This window comes from Lontra canadensis, unplaced genomic scaffold (genome assembly GCF_010015895.1).
Source record: "Lontra canadensis isolate GAN:19392208 unplaced genomic scaffold, GSC_riverotter_1.0 scaffold66, whole genome shotgun sequence".
In the NCBI taxonomy this organism is placed as follows: domain Eukaryota; kingdom Metazoa; phylum Chordata; class Mammalia; order Carnivora; family Mustelidae; genus Lontra; species Lontra canadensis.
In genome coordinates, this window is record NW_022631060.1 from 872,034 (window position 1) to 896,123 (window position 24,090).

Genomic DNA, 24,090 nt, shown 5'->3' on the forward strand with positions numbered 1-24,090 from the left:
GTCAGCTGCTGAGATTCCAATATGCCCTGATACATAAAGGATGGTGTAGACCGGGGACTTTGAGAGCAGTATCAACATTTGTTCTTCAAAGGATGGTGAGAAACTGCAAAACAGAGAAGTAAAAAATAAGGCTTTGGAATCTCACAGATCTGGCTTTAAATTTTGATAACTGTCACTTATTACCTGTGTGAATTTGAGCAAGTTACTTAATCTCCCTGATCTGTTTCTCGTCATCTATAAAAGACATGTGATAATATCAGTGACCTTCAGGTACCTGGGTGGCTCACTCGGTTAAGAAACCTACTCTTGATTTCAGCTCAGGTCAAGATCTCAGGGTCCTGGGACTGAATCCCACATTGAGCTCCATGCTCAGCTCAGAGTCTGCTTGAGGTTCTCTCACTCCCTTTCCCTTTGCCCCTCCCACTGCTTGCGCTCTCTCTCTAAATAAATACATAAATAAAATAAAATAAAATCTTAAAAAATATCAATGACCTTATCAGTTGTTATGAGGCAAAATAGACCTACAAGTACTAAATAATGCTGGTGTTGTTATTGGTGCTGCTGCTGCTGCTAAGGCTGAGGTGGGGTGGTGGTGAGATGTGCAGGGAAGATGGCAGAAACCCTCACTTCTGTGTGGCTCCTCCTATCCCATAGGGATATTAATGGTTATCTTTTCAAGGTGGCATTTTGATGTTAAACCTCCTTCTGATATATGTGATTCCTGATTTATCTACTGCTAAAGTGCTTATGTTTCACATTTATAAACGAATTCCCTTCTCTTGATACTAAACTGTGTCATTCATAATGTCCATAATTTCATACCCATAGGCTACTCTTAGCTCCTTGTTTACCATGTATGCAAAAATTCTTTCACACTCTTCTCTACTAGTTGTTGCCTTGCCAGAGCATGCACACACATACACACTCATTTTATATATATATATATATATATATACACACATATATGTGTGTATGTGTATATATATGTATTCTAATATGCTTTTTAATCCATTCAACAATATCTGGAGAATGTCAACTATGTGCATGTGCTGTGGTAGAAGTTTAATGTATGATAGAGAATGACGGATAGTTTTTGCTCTCAAGTTGCTCATAGTAAGAGCTATAGACCTATGGAAATATGTGATTACAACATGGAGTGATAAAGGCTATGATAGGAAAAGTATAGGATTCTGGGAAGATGTAGGAAGAGTTTCTAACTCAGGCAAGAGGGGATAACATTTTTTTCTTAGAAGACTTCTAAACCGAACTCTTAAAGATGACTAGAGTTGGCATGATGAAGGGGGATGCATGCAAAAGTCTTTAAGCTTGGGAGAATTGGGGATATTCAGGGAAGTAACAAAAGAGTTTAGTGTATCTATGATGTGTGAGGGGCAGATGGCAAGATAAAACTTTAGAGAGAGAGGGAAAGTATATACATCACAGAAGATCATAAGACAGACAACTCTATGAGTCTTCAGAAGCAATTGAAAATTGTATGTAGTGGTGTTGAGCTGGGTTATATAGACTTGTGAGAGCTGATTTTAAATTTTCAGGGTGGCTTGAAATTGGCTGTGGTGGTAGTATTTATACCTCAGAGACTGGTAAGCCACAAGTCACGGTCCCACTCCCACCCTCCAACTCTGGAAAGCCAGTTGTTAAAATTTACAGCACACCACTGGGAAAATATGGACAGGGCATACATTTGCTTGAAATTTATAGATATCCTTTTGGTTGCAATGTAGAGTGTATTGCAAGGAGTTTGTGAAGAAGAGGTTGATTAAGGAGTCTGATACAGTACACAAAGCAAATGGTAGGTGCCTATAGACATCTCCAGAAAAAAAGTGATTTATAGTAACATTTATATTATCATTTTTCATTATTTCTACTTTTCTCCTCTAATATGTTATAATTAAACAAATCTTTTTTTTTTATTTTTCCAAAGATATCTGCTAACAAATTTTGATCAAAACATATTGACATCCTATAGTGGACATTGGGATTGCCTATCTGGCAGCCATTCTAGATATCCCTGGCTTGATGGCAACCTTGAGATTTTGGTGGAGACTGCAGGGCTCACCACAGTAAATCTGAACCCATAAGAACACTTCCATTCCTGATTGTATCAGCCCATGAAATGTCCCTTAACCAGTGCTTGATTCATGTGTGGAACCATCAACATTAAGTTAGAGGCTCTTTTATGAATGTAAAATATGACCTTCCCTTTCATCATATTTGTGAACTAAGCTACAGCTAGAATTAGTAGCTATAGTGGCCATGGCGAAAACCAACCTCAGTACTAAGCTGAAGGCAATGTAAGAGAATTTCAGAAAACAGAAATCAAACCCTAACCTACTCACATCTGAAATTTAACCCATATCTGGAATTAGAAGTTTCATGAACACATACATTCTGTTTTTATTGTTAAACATTTGTTGCAAATATCTTCTCCCATTCTGATTTTGTTTTGTTTTATTTTGGTGTTTCTGTTACCTCTTGTGTTGCTTCCACCCTGAATTGTTGTAGTTTTATTTACTCACTTTTCATCATGATTTATGCTTTTTGTGTTTTGGACAAGAAACCCTTCTTTACCTCAAGTCCTTGGAGATTTTCTTTTTATATTAAGATTTTTAATATATCCATAATTTACTTTTTCTATAGTGACATCATCATCATCATCACCATCATTATCATCATTCTCCTTTTGGAAAGCTAATAATTCTAGAATATTTTGGTTGAATATCTCCTTATTTGCCATACTGAAGTTCACATACATTCATGCACATACCCGGAGCCTCCTATTTCAGAGACTTTGTTGTTGTTACAAAAATAACACATTGTTTTAGTTGCATAACACAATTATTTTTGGGTAGTATGGACATTTAACAGTATCACTTCTTCTAATCCATGAACATGGAATATATTTGTATTTATTTGTGTCATCTTCAATTTCTTTCACTGATGTTTTATGGTTTTTAGTTGTTTTCTTTAACTATAGGATTTTTCCTTTCAAGATCTTGCTTATCTTTTATTATATTTACATCTACAAATGGGGGTAAATTTCTTTCTTTTTTAAAGATCAATATATATCTCTAGTCTTTTCTCATCTGAGACACTTTCTCAGACTATCCTTGTTTTTCATGACTTTGACATTTTTGAAAAGCAGTGTTCTGGTATTTTGTGGAATGTCTTCTCGGTGTGATAATATTATGCCATGATTCAAATAGATTTATGGTTTTGGAGGAAGACTTTCATACAGTTGAAATACCTTTCTCATCACATCATGTAAGGACACCCAGTATACTCATGATATCAACATGGCGTCATTGGTGTAGTAAACCATGATTACTTGGTTAAAGTCTCCCCAAGATGTGCCTCTTTAGTTTGTAGACTGTTTTGAGCTGAAGGCAATCAAGACTCTGTGGGCTCAAGAGAAACTTTTCCCTCCCTTAACTACCTAGGGGGATCTAAATTGGAGATCTTTCCCAGAATAAGAGTTATTGCCAGAGACAAAATTTTTTAAAAAGATTTATCTATTTATTTGAAAAAGAGAGAGAGAGCATGCACAAGCAGGGGGAGGGACAGAAAGAGATGGAAAGAGAGAATCTCAAGCAGACTCCCCACTGAGTGTGGAGCCTGACATGGGGCTCCATCTTATGACTCTGAGATCATGACCAGAGCTGAAATCAAGAGTCACATGTTCAACCAACTGAGCTAACCAGGTACTCCACCAAAGATAAATTTTATATGAGTGACCCATCTGTGTGGCAGGACAAACATCCAGTTACCAAACATGTACCTTTCTTCTTATTGCCCCGTGATTTTCCCTCCCCCTCTTTGAAGGCCCAGATCCCTTCCCATTCCTTAACTCAGGATGGCTTATAGACTTCATTTTACCTTTTTTGTCTTTGTGCCTCTTGTATATGTGGAACTCTCATACATATGAAATTAAATTTTATTTTCTCCGGTTAATCTGTCTCATGTCAATTTAATTCTTGGACCAGCTGAAGGAACCTTTGAAGGGAAGAATAAAAATTTTCCTCCCCAACATCTTTTAGATGTCTTCACTGAAAAGTTGCTATTTTTTCTCTTCCATCCTCCATTCATTAGAAGTGAATTAATGTCTAGTTTACATTCAAGGGGAAGAGAAATGAGCCCCACCTCCCGGAGAAAGGACTATCAAAACAAAGGCAGGCATTCATTAAAACCACCACTGTAACAAATGTTTTAGAAAAGACATTTTGAGGCTATGTAAATATCCTATTTCTCCTTAAAGTTTCACTCACTAATTTTATCATTCACATAGAGAATTTTCTTGCAGCAATCACTTCTGTGTCATTCAAAAGGTGATTTTCTATATTCCTCATTTCTTCATTTATTATTTAAATTCTGCAAAGGAGATTTGTCCTTTTTCTCTCATTTCTTTCTTCATTAAATCATTTATTTATATCCATACATATTTATATTACTCTTTGGGTTATGACACATATTTTTTTAATTGGTCCAGTTGTTCCAGTTTTTGCTGTTGAGAGCTGAGCTGACTTCTGTGTAGTTTTGACATGCTCCCAATGTTCCCTTTCTTTTTTAGCACTTTGCTGTTTTCTAGAACCAGAAGATACTCCAGGTTCATTTCCCTGTTGCAGACAGAATTTCCACTTCTATAGGGAGACCTGGTTTCTTTTTAGAGGGAAATTATATTTTAAAAAACCTAATATGGGGTTAGGTATGCTTATTGATATGAAAGTCACTGTTTTAGACCCCCTCAGTGGACAAGTTGAAGAAATATACATAAAACACTAACCCGTGTGCACACATGTTTATATTTATTGCTGTACCTGTTATCTGCACATATGTTAAAGGATACACGAGTTCATACTCATCTCTTCTACTCAAATCCAGCCCCACAGGGCTCATTCTAGCAGGAGCCCTGCCCTGCTTGTTAATAACCTGTTTATATATAAACCTTGTTTATAACATGTAGGAAATCTGGCAATGATTATCCAACATTTGTTTGTGTGTTTGTTTAACCTTAGCATACTTATAAAGTTGTTTCAGAATCGCTCACTGGTATTATGTAATACTAAATTTACCAATACAAGTACAGCACTGATGTACAGCTCCCTTTATATTTTGTCTGTGGTCTGCAGTCAGAGAAGCTGTTTGTCAGCTACTTAGGTCAGCTTCATTTAACTCCCTCCTCTTCCAGTGAGGTTTCCATGTGTTTCTAATAAGGTTTAATTCATTTTTCACAGTCCGCATTACATCCTGAGTTCCATAGTTATCCTTGTTGACTTTTTTCTTTTTTCCTCTTCCTTCCCTTCCCTCTTTCCTTTCCTTTCCTCTTTCCTTTCCTTTCCCTCCTTCTTTTTAACTTTGAGGGAAAATAAAGGGTATGGGGGAATTATTCTCTTGCAGGAAGTCGCATTCCATCTTTGACTTGCTGTAAGATCATTTATATGGTCCTTAGTTTAGACTCTGCCTGACTCAGGCTTTCCTCCTATCTCCCCACAGAAGCCCTCTGACCTGGAGAAAGTAGCACAGCTTTGCAATAATAAAACCTCAGCTCAGGAAAATATTTTATTTATTTGAGAGAGAGAGAGAGACAGACAGACAGAGACAGAGAGCATGAGCAGGGGTGAGTGGGAGAAGCAGGCTCCCATCATGGGGGTTGATCCCAGGGTCCTGGGATCATGACCTGGGCCAAGGGCAGATACTTAACCAGGCACCCCAAAACTCAAAAATTTTAAATGATTTCTCTATAGGTTGTAAAGTACTTCTGTTAATCTTTTCTCCACTGTGTCTTGCGAAATTCCTTCAGTTAAGCCTGGGTTTTATTTTGGGTAGGCTGGGGTCAGGGCAGTGGTTCACTGTTGGGTTTAGAATAGTGGGAATTATAGGGGTCCAGAGGGTGTTGAGCCATGATGTGCCATTTTGGCATGCAGACGTTTTGAGCTGAAAAAAAACAAGGCCCAAAAGACCCAAAAGAAACTTTGACCTTTCTGCTAACTGCCTAAAAGAATTTCAATAGAGAACATCCTCCGGAAGGAGAGCTACCATCATAAAGAACTACAGTATGATGTGAACCAGGTGCAGGAGGCTCGGAGAGACCTAGCAAAGTCCGTTAAAACTCCTATTCTCCATTGTCTCTGCATGTCCCAACAAACACTTGCTTACCAAACATTTTCTATCATCTTCCTGTGAATTGCTTCTGGTCCCTTTGAAATCCCAGACACTTACCCCTTCTCCTTAGTTTAGGTTGACATACATGCCCAGTTTTATTTGCCTTTGGAATTTCATGTGTTTGTGTGGATTCCACATAGTAGATAACAAAACTAATTTTTCTCCCATAATTCACTTTAATTATTGGACCAGCCCAAAGAACTAAGAGTAAAGGGGGAAATGTTCCCCTCCCTCCTTAATGAATGATTCATCCATTCATTCATTCACTCCTTCAAATTGAGTTTCTACCACATGCTTTGTCCTTCTGTTAAAAATTCAGAGATAAAAGTGCAACTTGTGGAATCATTTTGTCCCTATTTTCATGGAACAATAATAAATGAAATGAAATATGTAAAATAAAACCCCAACCAGACAAAGGGTTACATAAATATTCACGATTTTGATCAATGGTTAAAGACGAATTTGAGTCATCTATACAAGCATTCCCCTCTGGATGAATTGTCTCACCCATATCTGATGCAGGTGATACTTAGATGAAACTCAGGACTTAGACTTTGGGCTGATGCTGGAATGAATTAGGGGCATTGGGCTGGAATGAGTGTATTGCATATGTGAGAAGGACATGAAAATAGAGACAAATTTTGGATGTCTGCCATCTCCCTAGTAAGAGGTCCTAGTAAGTTTTTTTTAATATGAGGAAGTTATCATAAAGAATACATGGACAATTTTTTAGAACATAGTACACGGGTGGGTCTCTAGTTTGAAAATGCTACTGACTATCCAGTAGAATTAATGCATAAAATTTACATTAAATCTAAACATCATGTATTTTTACCTTTATGGATTAAGAGAAATTATAAAGACGTCTCGAGAGAAAATACATGACACATACAAATATTTGTAATTTTGTAAATAATTGTAAAATTACAGTGGAATTGCCAAAATGAACTCTAGATGCTAGAAGAAAAGAGAGTGAATGATTCTGAGTAAAAGAATATTTTCCAGTTTAAATGCCATACTTCTCTAGAATGCAATCAAATACAGGTGGTGTAAAAAGAAAATGTTCAGGCCAGCAAAACCACAAAAACTCTATCTCCCAGATACCCTTTCTCAGCATGTAACTGGAGAGTGTGTTCTACCCCTCTCACGAGTAAATCGAAATGGAACTAGGGAGCCCTACAGGGGGCGCTTTTGCACACATACCATTCCCCGCAGCGGGCATTGCCGCAGGAAGAAGGAAGATGATGAACTTAGCAAGGGAGGTATTTTCGATCAAGAGCAGAGATCAATGAGGTAGAAACCAGAGATACAGTAGAACGTATCAATGAAACTAGAAGCTGGTTTTTTGAAAGAATCAATAAGATTGATAAACCATTGGCCACACTAATCCAAAAGAAAAGAGAGAAAGCCCAAATTAATAAAATTATGAATGAAAAGGGAGAGATCACAACTAACACCAAGGAAGTAGAAGCAATCATCAAAAGTTATTATCAACAGTTATATGCCAATAAGCTAGGCAACCTAGATGAAATGGATGCATTCCCGGAAAACTATAAACTCCCAAAACTGAACCAGGAAGAAATTGACAACCTGAATAGACCAATATCTAGTAACAAGATTGAAGCAGTTATCAAAACTTCCCAAAAAACAAGAGCCCAGGACCTGATGGATTCCCTGGGTAATTCTACCAAACTTTCAAAGAAGAAATAACACCTATTCTCCTGAAGCTGTTTCAAAAAATTGAAGCAGAAGGAAAACTTCCAGGCTCTTTCTATGAAGCCAGCATTACCCTGATCCCCAAACCAGGCAAAGACCCTACCAAAAAGGAGAATTTCAAACCAATATCACTGATCAATATGGATGCTAAGATTCTCAACAAGATCCTAGCAAACAGGATCCAACAGCACATTAAAAAGATTATCCACCATGACCAGGTGGGATTCATCCCTGGGTTACAAGGATGGTTCAACATTCGCAAATCAATCAATGTGATAGAACAAATTAATAAAAGAAGAGAGAAGAACCACATGGTCCTCTCAATTGATGCAGAAAAAGCATTTGACAAAATCCAGCATCCGTTCCTGATTAAAATGCTTCAGATTATAGGGATAGAGGGAACATTCCTGAACCTCATAAAATCTATCAATGAAAGACCCACAGCAAATATCATCCTCAATGGGAAAAAGCTCTCAGCCTTCCCGCTGAGATCAGGAACACGACAAGGATGTCCACTCTCACCACTCTTGTTCAACATAGTATTAGAAGTCCTAGCAACAGCAGACAACAAAGATAAATAAAAGGTATCCAAATTGGCAATGAAGAAGTCAAACTCTCTCTCTTCGCAGATGACATGATTCTTTATATGGAAAACCCAAAAGACTCCACCCGCAAACTATTAGAACTCATACAGCAATTCAGTAACGTGGCAGGATACAAAGTCAATGTACAGAAATCAGTGGCTTTCTTATACACTAACAATGAAAATACAGAAAGGGAAATTAGAGAATCTTAAAAAAAATTCTTGGAATTGATTCTCTAATCAATTCCAAGAATTTTTTTTTTTAAGATTTTATTTATTTATTTGACAGAGAGAGAGAGATCACAAGTAGGCAGAGAGAGAGGCAGAGAGGGGGAAGGGAAACAGGCTCCCTCCCTAGCGGAGAGCCCATCACCCAAGAATTTTTATCTCCTGCTTTTAAGAAAAGGACTAAAGATTTCTCCCAGTTCCTGCAACCAGGCGCTAACCACTGCTTGAAGCCAGTGAGAAATTGCCACAACCTCACACTAAGCAGAAGTTTTTGGTCACAAGAGAACAAATATATTATACGCATAATTTTCCCTGTGTAATTGCCATTTTGGGAGCTAGAAGGGGTGGGAGCAGATAGAGAGCAGACACGTGCAGGACCTCTGAGGTTGAGTGGTCCAGAAGCTGCAATGGCAGGCAGATCGGCTCCAATTTCAGGAAAGGTTTGAAGAGTTTTAAGCACCTGGGTTGTCTGTGTAAATCTATCTCTTTGCATTTCTAAAGTCATGTAAATGAAGAGACAAAGGCTTTTGCTTTTAGATCCACCAGTTCTGTGTTCTGAACAATGTTTTCTTATTTCCTTCCTTTTTATAACCCAACTTCCCATGGAACCTTGGTGTTTGGTGTCCATTTTGGCCTTTCTGGGCCTCTTAAAGAGAGAGACAAAAGGACACAGAGAGAGAGAGAGACAGAGAGAACAAAGCTGTAATGATTCCTTTGGGAGTATCAGAAAATATGAGGAATATCATCTTCCCATTTGTAAAATGAAAATTGGTGCATATTTATTTTAAGTAACTTGAGCATTCAGTTGGAGAATACAATTGTTGAGGTGGGATCTGAAAGGACATCTCTTCTGAGTGTGGAAGAGTAAGTCCAGTGTGTACTGAGAAAAAAAAATGCTCGTGGAAAGCATGTGCAAATGTTCTGCTGGGATGTTACACGTACCCTGCAGTGCAGGAAATGATCTCTCTATTATCTCTTTCTTTCAGACAGAGGCATAATTAAACCTCATCTTGATAATCTTGCCTCCACCAAAAAAAAAAAGTCATATTGGCATATGTTTCAATGTTCACAGTCTCAAAAGACAACACTGCATATTCTAAGGACTCAGATGTGGGGACAGGATTGGGTAAGCATCTCCAGAGGGGTAGAAGAACGTGCTGGTGAAACCAGGGTATGAAGCAAGTGGGGGGCCAGAAGATAGGTCTCAGTTTCTGGTTTGCATTTTGCAAGTCTCTATTGAAAATTCTCACAAAGCAGTATCATTATGCCTCCATCAGAAAGGATGAATACCCAACTTTTGTATCAACATGGACGGGACTGGAAGAGATTATGCTGAGTGAAATAAGTCAAGCAGAGAGAGTCAATGATCATATGGTTTCAGTTATTTGTGGAGCATAAAGAATAACATAGAGGACATGAGGAGATGGAGAGGAGAAGGGAGTTGGAGGAAACTGTACAGGGAGACAAAACATGAGAGACTGTGGACTTTAAAAAACAATCTGAGGGTTTTGGAAGGGTGGGGGGTGGGAGGTTGGGTGAGCCTAGTGGTGGATATTATGGAGGGCACGTATTGCATGGAGCATTGGGTATGGTGCATAAACAATGAATTGTGGAACACTGAAAAGAAATTAAAAAAACAAATTTAAAAAACAAAACAAAACAAAACAAAAAAACCAGTATCATGTCCAAATACCAAAGACTGTCCACAATTTGTTTCCTGTCTAAACCTTAAGCCTGACTTCTAATTATTTGCTGCACACATAATGCACTCTTACGTGCTCCCAGAAAACACCACCAGCAGGCATTTCTTTAGGACTTTTGCCAGCAGATGTGGTCTCATTCTGCAGATGAAAACTCCTGAGGGCATGATTTTTAAGTCCTGGCTCCCACGGTATTTTCTTAGGGAAAGGTTTTCCTTGAATTCTGCACACCCCTTGGCAGGTAGAATTGTTTCATCCTCCTGTGTGTTCCAGCAACATCTGGCATACTAGTAACATGAACTCATTTATCTGTGACCTACTCTTACAGCCTGTGAGAGCACTCAGGACAAGGGCTGATACCATGGTATCCACTTCTGTGTGGTGGTGACATAGTGACATCAGTGACAGAGCAATGCCTGACCTAGAGCCCAAACTCCTTTTTTGGATGAATGTGTACATAAAGAAGTTTTATTCCTTAATTTCAGTAACACATTGGTTCAGTCCACAAGTTCCCAAAGACACCGTGGGAAGATGGTGCATGGCTTCATCTATTTTTGTCATGAAAGGTATGTTCATATATCTTTTAATGTCCTCTATTCACACGCATACCTTAGTTTCCTGGAGAATGAGAAGAAGTTTCATCACATCCCAGAGACACAATACAGGTGACTAGAGGGGCAATCTGGAGTATCTTACAGTTTAAAGAAGAGCCACTTAGGGTTATGTCAATAATTAATCTGAAATAAAAGAATCCCACATCTGTGATTCATTTTACCACGTATTTATTTGTTTAGCTAGTTAGCTATTAAGATGAACACATCAGTTAAGCTCTGACCCTAATTTAGATACATTGCTCCGTCCAATGTTGCTTAGATCTACTTGTGGAATATTTATCAAGTTCATGCTCCTCAGGGCTTCATGGCTGCATCCTTGCCTTCAAAAAAATCAAAATAGCAGAGAGTCAGTCTAATGTTTAGCAGCCCAGACAGTCTTTTGGGTGAACACTTAGCTCCCACACCCTATCAGGAGTGGCCCAGAGCATTCTTCCTGTCCAGTCTCAGAGCCCATCTGCTGCACAGAGCTATATGAGTCATGCCCAAAAGACAGGAAGAGAGAGAAAGACAACAAATACCGGATTCAGAGGCAAATCCAGAGATTCAGAGGCTAAGACACACTCGTGAGCATGCGTCAGCCTTAGATTATGTGTGAAGCCGCCTATGCCTTAAACAGGGAAGACAGGCTTTTCAGAGATACCTTGAGGAAAGTTCTGGCACAGAAATGGCCAAGTAGAGAAAGCTCCAGAAGGGAAGAACATCTCTTTCTGTTTTGCAATTCTCTCTCACCTTCTCAGTCTCCACTAAACTCTTTCCTTGGTTGGTTCTGTAAATGGTGCTGGTCTCAGGCAGATTCATTCTCCAGGACTCTCAAATGTCCTCGTTTCACACTACTTTCTGTTCAGCCCCTTAATTTTGTTCTTCATTCTAACAAACAAATGAAAAACCCTATTGCTGTTAATCAGCTGGGAAACTTATCTGACAAATGTCTTAAGTATAAAGATAGTCATCAGTGTCATGAGCCAACCCATGCTAACTGTCCATCTGGAGTACACTGTAGGAGGAAGGCCCCTGAGGCTCATTGTAACCACGTTCTTCACCAGTGGACAGCTCAGCTGATGAAAAATGGACCCAGAAAATAGTGGCAGGGCAGGTCTTGCTCTCCCAAACCCACAAGGGCCCTCCAGGTAAGTACAAGCTACTCTTTTTTCCTATTCCCAGTGGGCCAGAGACAGTCACAGTGCTGGGGAGATGCCAGTTCATGGATGTAGACACAGACCCAGCTGGTTGAATTAACATATGGAGTATAAGGAAACACGTTGCTATACTTTGCCAGTAGTTCTCTTGGGGTGATAAGGAAATTTAAACTTAGCTTGTGAACTGGAAATAAGTTTTCTTACAGCAGGGGCTCATTTTCTGGGATTGAGGTAGGAGAGTTCGTACTATCAGTTGAGATTTCTTGCCTCAGCAACTGATGTATGTTAAGGGAAACTTTTCAACATGACCTGGGACTCCTTACTGGTTACCATTTGTGAACCACAGGCTAAGGGGATCCTGCCCCACTGTTCAGAGGGAAGCATTCATGAGTGAGTCTGGTAGAGGAGCATGATTCCATTTTCCTTTGCATACTGAAGATGAACATGTTATTAAGACTTTCCTTTTAAAGTTTTTAGGAGAGGCTGATGACAGAGCTTTGAGAATCAATATTGGATTGACTATCACTGCAAAATATTAAGTATATTCCAAAGTTTTAGAAGGGACAGTATTTGCAATTAGCCTCATCTGAGGATGAAAGAGGGAACAGAGATTGAACTAACCCGTCAGAGCCGTTCCTGTGCACAGGAAGTTGAGTGTGAATGTGCCTTTGACGAAATATATTCAGGTACATTTCTGTGTTAAAAAGACTAAGAGACACATGGGTAAACGTGCCTGTTTTTATTTTTACTCATTAGCATAGATCACTGGGAAAGAACTTGGTGTAGTAACCCTGGATTAGGACTTGATTCATTTTCTGTTCCATTTTGTTCATCTCGTCACTGACTAGACAGTGATCTTGGCCACCAACTTGGACCCCCTGAGCCTCAGCTTCTTACACATTTCAATGAAGATTTTAATTACAAGATTGTTTTTGAAAAAAATATACAATCAAAATCCTCCTTTTCTGTCAGTTGATAACTTTTCACAGAGAGAGAGAATTTTCTCATGGCTGAATTTCTGTTTAAACTTCACAGTGTACCTGAAATTGAACTTTCGGAAGTATCTCTCCATGAAAACCCCTTACTGAAGAAGGCTGCCTCATCCCCACCATGCCACACATGGCTCATATTTTTGAAGAGGGAACTGGAGTTTCTGGGGGTGAGTGAGCATCTTCCAACCTTAACCAGAGTAGGACTGGCTCTAGGAAAGAGTAGTTGCGTGCATGAACATGGTTTCCCTACTTGGATTCATGAGGCATGAGAAACCTGGTAGATGAAGAGGTGACACTGGGCCCAGTTGAGTAGAGAGAAGCATTTCTTCATGAAGACTAGGATAAGAATGGCAAATAGGATCTGCCAATTCTGGTCAGTTGCTGGTAGATTAATATTATTAATATCCAATTAATAATTTTTGTCTACACTTCAATGGAATGAACAATTATTGATGTCCACCATGACTATGTAAATAAAGGTACATGAGAAATGATTGGCCATGTCTGCATTAGGTCATGCCTGAATCCACTCTTAGAGCAACCTGATGGTACTGGAAAATATTGCATTTGAATTCTGTCTCAGGATTGCCTGAAACACCAAAGCAATTTCTCATGTTTGGGCTTCAGTCATAAGGAATGTGAATGTGTTAAGGAAGTCTTGGAGAAATCCTTCTTAGTCTACAAAACATATGCATTTTTTACAGGTAACACAAATTCTGGTTGGCTTGATATGTCTTTGTTTCGGAACAATTGTCTGCTCCGTGATCAATATTTCAGAACTTAAGGAAGATGTTTTTTCATCATTTAAAGCAGGCTACCCATTCTGGGGAGCAGTGTTTGTGAGTAAATATCTACATTTGCTTCTGAAATAACACTGCACATAGCTTTTCTCTTGTCTAGGTCAGATCCAACCAATGACTTATTCCAGTATTTAAAGTGTATAAACATATAGTAGTTTGCAAAATGCTTGGGTTAAACATGTTAGCACACTTTTGTCAGATGAGAAACCTGAGATTGATAAAAGTTAAATGAATTACCCAAGGGACATTTAGCTAATAAAAAATGAATCTAAACTTTCAGGATCCAATTCCAGAAAAATATCCCTAACTCTACTTATCCATCAAGTTATCTTCATGAAGGCAGGGGGAAGAGACTGAGAGGTGGGGAGAACAAGGTCAAACAAGGTCAAAGACATCTGATGAACTGCTCCTACGTCCTAGCAACTCATTTAGGTGCTTTCTCGTTGTATCTCCTTTAATCATTGTACTGTTTCTAAACTAGATGATTCAATGAGATCACAAAAATATACAGCTTTATTGATGTATAAATGACATGCAATCAATTGCACATATTTAAAGTCTACAGTTGGATACATTTGGATACCTGTGTACACATGTGATAATATTACCACATCAATATAATGAACATATCCATCACCTCCAAAAGCTTCCTCACACCCCTTAGTAATCCCTCCATTTCTTGACTTTCCATCCTTAAGCAAACACTGATCTGCTTTCTGTCACTTTAGATTAGTTTGGATTTTCTAGAATTTTATATAAAGAGAATTACATAGCGTATTCTCTCTACACTCTGGCTTCCTTCACTCAGCATTATTATTTTTAATTAGTCCATGCTGGTTTTTGTATCGACATCTCATTCACAAGGACATACTTTAACTTTAAGAAATATTGCATTCGCTTGGCACTCTGCTAAATACTTAGGAATTATCAGGTCACCTACCTGTTCACAACTCTCCTTGAACTTCTGCCGTATTTTATTTTTTTTTTTACTTTTTATTTTTTTTAAAGATCTTATTTATTTATTTGACACAGAGAAAGAGAGATCATAAGTAGGAATAGAGGCAGGCAGAGGGAGGGGGGGAGTAGACTCCCTGCTGAGCAGAGAGCCCGATGTGGGGTCAATCCCAGGACCCCGAGATCATGACCTGAGCTGAAGGCAGAAACTTAACCCACTGAGCCACCCAGGCACCCCTGCCATATTTTATTTAACCCTTCTCTCTACTGTCCTTCATTCTGTATGCTTAGCTTATTAGGTGTCTCTCAACCCATCGTACATGAAATTTTGAAATTTAAGCTTTGAAATTGTTTTGAATTTGTGCTGTTGATTTACATTTTCAATGAATCTTCTCCCATGTACATTTTGTAATTACTATATGTCTATATGACATATGTCAGACTTGAGATCTACATGCCACAAACACACATTTCTTGCCCAAAGGAGCTGACACTCTAACACACAAGATGCTCAGACAAACAAATAATTACAACAAATTAGAGTCATTCTGTAATAGTCATGTACCAGGTCTGCAGGACCTTGCTACTCTGAAAGTAACGATGGATTGTCAGGGTCAGCATCACCTGGGAGGCTGGTAGAAATGAAGAAACTCAAGAAACCTCCAGGACCAATTAAGTAAAAGTCTGCCTTTTGAAAAAGACCCATAAATACAGAGAACAAGGTGGTGGTTGCCAACAGGGAAGAGATTGGGGGGATGGGTAAAATGGGTGAGAGGAGTGGGAGGTACAGGCTTTCCATCATACAATAAGTAAGTTACAATGATAAAAGGCACAGTCCAGGGAATATAGTCAGTCGTGTTCTAAGAGTGTTACATGGTGACAGTTGGTAGCTACACTTGTGGTGAACATGGCATAATGGATGGAGCTGTGGAATCACTATGTGATACACCTGAAATTAATGTAACATTGTGTGTCAACTGCACTTCAATTAAAAAAACAGAATCTGTATTTTAACAAGGCCATCCCATGATTCATGTGCAGATTTAATATTGAGAAGCACTATATAGGAAAGAAGAGTAAGATATAATGAGCTTCTGGGGAATATTAATACATAGCTTTATACCCACATGGGGCGCCTGGGTGGCTCAGTTGGTTAAGCAGCTGCCTTTGGCTCAGGTCATGATTCCAGGGTCCTGGGATTGAGCCCTGCATCGGGCTCTCTGCTCAGTGGAGAGCCTGCTTCTCTCTCTCCCTCTGCCTGCTGCTCTGCTTACTTGTGCTCTCTCTCTATTTCTCTGTCAAATAAATAAATAAAATCTTTTAAAAAAAGTTATTATAGAGTACCCACAACTTTATGTCATATTTGGAGGATGGGGCTGTAGGGGAAATAAATGTCTAAGACTCACTGGGCTTTCCCCCTTTTCCTTTTGTACAGTTTGCTATTTCTGGATTTTTGCCAATTATGTCTGAAAAAAAACACACTACCTGTCTGGTGAGTTGCCATTCTGTCTTTATCCATCCTTGAGAAGACAAGAAAGATGGAGTTTTAGGAGTCTTGAGGGAGACGTGTCATCATCTCCTATATTATGAGTGAACGTGGATATGTGGGCTTTTTTCCCCCCGATCTTTGTGTTGGATATAATCACTAAAAATATAATCATTAAAATATCAGTTGTCTTTTTTAGAAGACAATAGAGTATAATTATCTTCGCACTTGATTAGAAAATATCCTTCCACTGGGCCTTGTCCTTGTAAGTACAATCATCTGATCAGATATGTCACTTGTTTCTGATTAAGAAGATTGTTTGAGGAGAGATGATGTGTGTCCATGTGGTCTTTTCTAAACACAGTCTTGGGAATAAGGTTACAGATCCTTATTAAACAATGAGTATATTTCCAAGATTTTCTTTTTTAATTTACATTTTGATCCAACGCAAGGTTTTAATTGTGGGCAACACAGCTCTAAAAATGCAGACAGGCCTACTGAACGCACGGGCAGGTGGAGGCTCGGGTCTGAGTGCTGTCCTTCACCATCAGGTGTGGGGAACCCTGTGGTCCAACACTGTCAGCAGCATAGCTGCCGGAATAGGAATCTTCATCCTGACGGTCAACCTGAAGAAGAGCTCTGCTTTTATCTACAACTGCCAGGAAGTTTACGGAGAGGACTTCTGCTTTATGGCTTGTTTTTCCACTGTATGTATTACTTGTTGGGGAGCTAAGATCTGGGTCCCACTCTAAGTGAGATCCCTCCTTCCCTTTTCTGTGAACAATGTCCTTTGCTATAACCTCTCTCCCACAATGTGCTATTCTGGATGTTCATGCACAGAGATGCTGACTGCCACCCCCTCTCCTGCTGAATCCTGTGACATTGGAGTCACCTGCATTGAACCATTTTGTGGCTTTCCCATGTGTGTGTCACTTCACTGGGACTGATCACGACGGGGAGTGGTGGTTTGTGATGAAATGGTGATGAAATCAGGGGCTGCTATAAAGGAGTCCACTTTCAGGGTACCTATCTTGTGACTCGACTTGTCTTGGCTATTGTTCAACAGGAAATTGTGGCAATGATCCTGTTTCTCACCATTCTGGGATTTTGTAGTGCCGTGTCCCTCATAATCTATGGGGTTGGAGAAGTAGTCCAAGGGAACAAGGTAGGTAGAGGCCTAATTACTCAATCCTGAATGACAAGCTGAAGAATTTAAGCTTCATCACTTAAAAATATGGCTTGGATTTCCTACATTTCTTCTAGAAAATTTTTTGTCCATGTTTCAGTATTTTGATTTCCAGATCTCTTATTTTAAATCAATTTTCCACTCTTAAGAGCATAAATCTCATGGTATAGCCCCGTGACTGAGGATTAGGAAAGTGGAATCTTCATAATTTTAGAAATTGCAGATATGCTTCTAAGTATGTTGAGCGTGAGAGACAAATATGCGGTAGCATATGATGGAAACATTCAGGTATCTGGGCTTATTTTCTCTTCCAGAATAGCTCTCTTATATTTGTTCTTGCTCTCTCCTTTTTCTTGGCTTTCATCTTCCTACATGCTCTGAAGCCTCAATTTTCTTTCCTTCCTTATTCACAGTTATCAGCTGCATTTTCACTTGCCTTACCCATCCACTATACCTTTGATATATGAAAAAGAATCACCAATGCTTGACGTGCATACACTTACTCAAATCTTCAGATGATACACACTCTCTCCATCTGTCCACCTGCCTGAAGCATTCAAGTCTGGTGGCCTTTTTTGATTGCTTTCCTCCAAAGATAAATAAGACAGCAGGTATACCCAAGTTCAGACACGTAATAGCCTTGCCAACTTGTTTTTGACAGATGTTAATTTCTTCTGGGCCCACTTGGCCAGTCAGTCTGGCTTGATTTGTTGGAGATGGAGGGAATAATTATGGTGTAATGAGGGAGAGTATGAGACTCAGAAAGGCAAGAAGAGATGAGTTAGGTTGCACAAATTTTTCGTCTAGTGTTGGAAAATTCCTGGTGACTGATATTAAATAATTTTTCCCTCATCAGATTGCAGAAGATCGTCTTTATGAAGAATTAAATATATATTCACCGATTTACAGTGAGTTGGAAGACAAAGTGGAGGCCTCTTCTCCCGCTGATTCATAAGAATTGTGTCTTCAGACCATCCTGACTCACGGCAAAGGTCTAGAATAAGCCAAAATCTTTGTTTAAGGGGCTACCGGCAAAATTTCAGTTCTGTCTATGGTTTATCAGGTTTACATTAAGACTTATTCTCCAGATGGTAATATTCTGTCTGATGTTTCTGTTCACCTGAACTTCCTCCTACCCCATCCATTTGTGGATATGTGATAGACTTCTACTTTTCTTGTTTCCTATTGCTGTCTCGTACAGGAACTTTTGTGGGAAGTCAACATGTAACCAGCAAGTGTTTGCTATGTGCCTGTAACATCCACTAAACAAGTGGAAGGCTGGTTGAGAGCTGAGTCAAACTTTGTCAGTTTTGGAACATCTGGGTGACTCAGTTAAGTGTCAGACTCTTGATTTTGGTTCAGGTCATGATCTCATGGGGTTGCGAGATCGAGTCCCATGTCAGGCTCCTCGCTCAGTGGGGAGTCTTCTTGTGATTCTGTCTCTCCCTCTTCCCCTGTCCCTTCTCCCACTCCTTCTCTTTCGATCTAATAAATAAATAAATCAAATCTTTAAAAGAAAGAGTTTGACAGTTTGATCATATTTAGCTCTTAGCCCTTTTCAGAGTTCACAAGAGCTACACATGTGGTTGATAAATGTCCCCCTACTATGAATTTGGAGGTGAGAAGGAGAGCAGCTTAGCAGATAATTAATTAGCATTAGGAGGATAGTCAGATGGAGATTTGAATAGAATCCTGTATGCTTGTATTAATAATTTTGACGAATATTTATCATATCAGCTTAACAATGGATGCCTCCTGCTTATTTATGTGTGATCTTCTATGGAGAAACCAACATGGAATGCTGAAGGACCATCCATCTTATAAAATGCTTTGGAATCCCAGGACTATAGCTTATTAGAGTGTGCTATGGCAAGTTATTTAATTTTTTTGCTTGTTCTGGCTTTTCTCATCTGTAAGATTAAGACATTAGGAGTAATTTACCTGCCAGGATATTGGAAATAATTTACCTGCCAGGATCTGTTGTGGGAACACACACACACACACACACACACACACACACACACCTTACCATATATGTAACTTTTCACATGCAAGTATTTTGACATCCCCATAATGATATCATATTTTTTCACAGACACAAAGTCTCATAAAAATCTGTATTATTTCCTGAATCACCAGCACATTCACTGACATAATTTGTTCAATAATGTTTGCAGATTGATGAGTGGGCAGTGGGGAGTTTCACTAAGTTACTCAATATCTGGTGAGGTGGGTGGCTGAAAGCAGGAAAATCATAAATGGAAAGATCATTTAATGAAGAATGTGAAAAGAAAATAAATTAATGAAGACCTGAGCTGAAATGGAGTCAGTGGGAGTGGAGAGAAATGGTCATACCTAAAACACAGAGTGAAAGAGAAATTGGTAGATCTTGTTAACAAGTTGAATTAAAGGATAAAGTTAGACAAGCAACCAGTTGGTGAACACATTCTGTCATTGGGTCTCAGGTCAAAGGAGGCCACCTGCCAAAGTTGAAAGAACTGATAGGAAGTCAGAAATATGAACTGACGAGGGAGGAACACAGATAGACCTAAATTAAGCTCAGTCTCAGACTTTCATTTTTAGGAGACCAAAGAGAAATGCCATGGAGGGAGCCTGATTTTCCAATACAGAGTTTGGGGAAAGATGAAATTTGGTGTCATTATGAGAGAGATCATCGTTAAATGAAGCCGTTTAACACTCTGAGAAAATTATTTTGAGATAAAAGTGAAGCCAAGTTAACCTTCGAATATGGATAATCACAGGGAAAAGAAGAAGGAAAAACAAATCTAGGCTAGAAGTTACAAGAATTAGTCAGAAAAGTGCACTGTGAAACAGCAGGCAGCAGGCAGCTCAAAGTAAAGAGAGGCCCAGTAAAGAGAGAATAACTCACCATCAGAGACAGTACCTGCTGGTTTGGGCAAGAGAGACGTCTATAGGAGAAATCTTGCCCCCCCCCCCCCCCCCGGCATGGTTGAGAGAGAAGTCTGCCTCCAGGTGAGGCACAAAGATAGGGTAGAGCCGATAGCAATGGTGAATGAATGCCAGAGTCACGGAGAAATTCAAACCATGGCATGGTAAGTAAGTGAATAAAACTTTTGCAGAGGCATTTATAAAGGGCGTATGTGATATGAGAAGTAAGAAAATGAGCAGCAAGACATGGAGAAAAGTAAGCCAAATATTTATGTTGCTGCTGCTGTCTTTGTTATTAAGAGGAGGAAAAAGGAGTTCACAGCTTAGGCTAAGCAGATGAGTCCTGAAAAATCATTTTGTGGTAATATTCATAAGTCATTAATAAAATAATTATGTTTTATGTACTTAGAGTGCCAAAATTAGAAAGTGACAGGAAGATATTAGCTTCCCCAGACTAAAGAAGTGATCGCGTGACCACACACTTGGTTTGCTTACCCAATCCAGTCCCTCAGGTTTTCTACTTTCATTTATCTTTTCCTTCCTTCCTTTCCTTTTTTTTTTAAAAAGATTTTTTAAAATTTATTTATTTGATAGGGACAGAGAGGGAGAAGAGAGAGCACATGTAGGGGGAGTGGCAGACAGAGGGAGAGGGAGAAACAGGCTCCCTGCTTAGCAGAAAACTTAACACCCAGGACCCTGGGATCATGATCTGAGCCGAAGGCAGATGCTTAACTGACTGAGCCACCTTGGAGCCTCTCTACTTTTATTTTTCTGAAATAAAGTTAAGTTTCTCAAAATTTGATAGCAGCGTAAAAACACACCCTTTCACTGTGCTGCTTGCTAAGTGGTATTCCCACTCTGGACCACGTCACTCCTTGTGACATGTACATGCCCATCCAAATTCATACGGCTGGTCTATCAGGACCTCTAGAAATGCATCCAGTTTATCTTTACAACAGTACCATACAGTAGCACTCTTTCCCCCACTCAACTCCTATTTTAACCAAATTGTTGACTATATCTTTCCTGGGTACACAACACAATCTTTGTCTTACTCGGAGAGCCTCTTGTCACGAGCCCACTTCAGGCAGACAAGGAGCACACAGCTGGCCTGTTCTTCATACATGCGCTGCTTCAAATTATCTTTAAAAGTTTCCACGTAAAGGTCATTTTCTCCATGAAGGCAATGGTACCACACCTGTTCATCCAGCCTCCATTTCTTGCTCCCTAACCACTCTACCCCATGACGCAGTATATGATCATTTATTGTTAGTGTACTTGTGATCTTCCTGGTACGTTCTCAGTTACTAGTATTTGTGCAATAAACTGGAATACTTTAAGTTGATTTTTTGTCTGTGTTTGTATTTGTGTATGAGGATAAGGGTCTGACCAACAGTAACAGAATCAAAGCATCTGTTCAGTGATGCCTGGGACCAAGGAACATTTATGCAGTCCTCCTTTTTGACCAGCGTTTTATCCAATGGAGCAATAACCCTCTAGACAGAAAACAACTGTATGAGCACTTGTCTGCCAAGAAATGGTGGGATAAAGTGTAAAAGAAACTGTGATCATGAATCTCATTTTACAAGTAAGTTTTGACTCTAATTTATTTGCTGTTTTACATGAACTTGGAACAATCTTCTCTCTTTGTGGACCTCGGGTTCTGTGTCTGAAAATGAGCAGAAAGTTTTTGAAAATGCAATGGAAGATTTCCAACAGATGTTTCTGTTTTCATATTCTGTGCTTTTGGTAATCACACTGATTAAATTTGTGGCTGGGGTAGCAACAGCGATCCGAATTATTTGATACAAGTTGATGTATGGCCTAACAAGGCACCTGGGATGATAATATTTGTTCTAAACTCCTCTTACAAAAGCTAACCAAGGGTTTCTTTCTGAAAATTGTCTTAGAGATAAAATTTCCCAAATAATTCCTATTCTATGAAGTTTGGGTCCACTTACAAAAAACAGTGATAAAATAGGGTACTGCATTCATCATTTCAGCTTGATGTAGAGTGTTGAAGTGAATTTATATATGTAAGATTGTGTAAATCCATTGGTAGTTGCTGTGTTTCATGAGTATTTTCCTCTCCTGGAAAACCTCTACTCGCTGTGCTGTTAGTGGGCTCAATTAATGTCTCCCAAACAGCTTCTCCCTGGGATGCCTGCATAGGGTTTTGATGAATGACACTGAAGAAAAGGGATTGTTTTGAATGTGAACTTGGGAATATAATATACTCAGAAGCAAATTGTAGTAGCTATATTAAATGCCAGCTCTCTCATCTTGGGCAATTTTATCTTCATTAATTTTTATGATTTCTTGAATGGATGTACTAAACACAACTATTTTGAATTCATTGTGTATTTTCAAAGATCCTAGTGCCAAGTGCATGGAATGGTGCATGGGACCTATATTTGCATTCATGAATATTGATGCATAATCAAGGAAATTAGGAAAAGAGACACTGTCCCAACTTCTCAGAAGCCTTTCACAAAATTCACCTATACCTTGTCATTTCTAGTTGGAGAGAGTGGGTGTGGGACCCTGGAATGGATGAGGGAAGATAATTATTAGCAGCCTTCACATAGAATAGTTCTAGGTAAATTGAAATGCATGAAATACACATTAGAGGATGGCACTGTCTTTGCCCTAAACAGGTAGAGAAGTAGACGGGGAGAGGCCCTAGAGGAACAAGCTACCAGATGAGATTTGGGAAACGTCTAAAAACATTTGGGTGATGAGAAATTCTTAACACATACTATCAGCCTATTTAGAGCAAACTGCTAGGAAAATACAGTGCAAGACCCTCAGTGTGAAACAAACACAAGGAACAGAGGAATGGATAATCAAGGGAGATTCTGGGCTCTAACGTTAGGCTGTGCCACAGAGGTAACTGGATGGAATAGCTCATTTTCTGTTCTTGTTCTCTGGTGGCCCCAGATAACATTTTTGGGTTGGATTCTGACCTGTGCTTCTGTGAGGACTTGGTCCCTGGGATAGTTTTAGGGCAGGCAGAAGGAGGGCTGGCCATTAGTCTGTGCGAGAAAGTTTGGAATGGCTTTCTACATAGTGTAACAGTTTTCAGTACTTTCTTCTCCAGAGACAAGTATCCTAGGATAGACAACGGTCACTTCCAGCCTCTAGCCACATTTTTGCCACTTGTAAATGAACTGATATTTCATCTCACAGGATTCTATGCATATGGCAGTGGAACAGAATAAGGGATGATCCCCTGTGGGATACCAGACATTTCACTCCTTCACAGAACAGAAGATGGGAAATGTGTTGTGAATCCTGCCTTTCAGAAGTTCATATTCAAATAGGAGGAGAGAAAAAGAAAGAAAGATTCACTTGGGTGAACAGAAGATGCTGTTAGAACACAGAGGAACAGTATCGCTCACAAGGAGGGTAATACAGGAAACTGACCGTTAAATTTTAAAAAGCTGAGCTGGAATTCAAACTCTTGCGGGAGAATAAGAAAGAGAATAAAGTTCAAGTTAGTTGAATTCCCACTAGGTCTCTAGTGGAAGGTCTTCTGCTGGAAGCCTACCTTGTCTTAGTTCATTTTAATCCATAAAACAAACTTTGAGATAAGGAATATCTCTCTT

At 39.3% G+C, this 24,090-nt stretch overlaps 1 protein-coding gene across 1 annotated transcript; it reads left to right on the forward strand.

The window, feature by feature from the left end:
- Window positions 1-12,067: 12,067 nt before the first annotated feature.
- LOC116880185 (high affinity immunoglobulin epsilon receptor subunit beta-like) lies at window positions 12,068-18,752 on the forward strand. Its single transcript, XM_032879042.1, has 7 exons — window positions 12,068-12,145; window positions 13,190-13,313; window positions 13,851-13,985; window positions 16,336-16,392; window positions 16,938-17,093; window positions 17,453-17,551; window positions 18,429-18,752. Exons 1-7 carry the CDS (start codon window positions 12,084-12,086, stop codon window positions 18,525-18,527), a joined length of 732 nt encoding a protein of 243 aa, XP_032734933.1. The 5' UTR covers window positions 12,068-12,083; the 3' UTR covers window positions 18,528-18,752.
- The last annotated feature ends 5,338 nt before the right edge of the window (window positions 18,753-24,090 follow it).

Bases quoted from the DNA above. Each gene is read 5' to 3' on its own strand.
- LOC116880185 (XM_032879042.1), top strand. From the start codon at position 12,084: ATGGACCCAGAAAATAGTGGCAGGGCAGGTCTTGCTCTCCCAAACCCA. The intron at 12,146-13,189 runs GTAAGTACAAGC...TAAACTTCACAG, and splicing joins AACCCACAAGGGCCCTCCAG to TGTACCTGAAATTGAACTTT. The intron at 16,393-16,937 runs GTGAGTTGCCAT...CTTCACCATCAG, and splicing joins AAAAACACACTACCTGTCTG to GTGTGGGGAACCCTGTGGTC.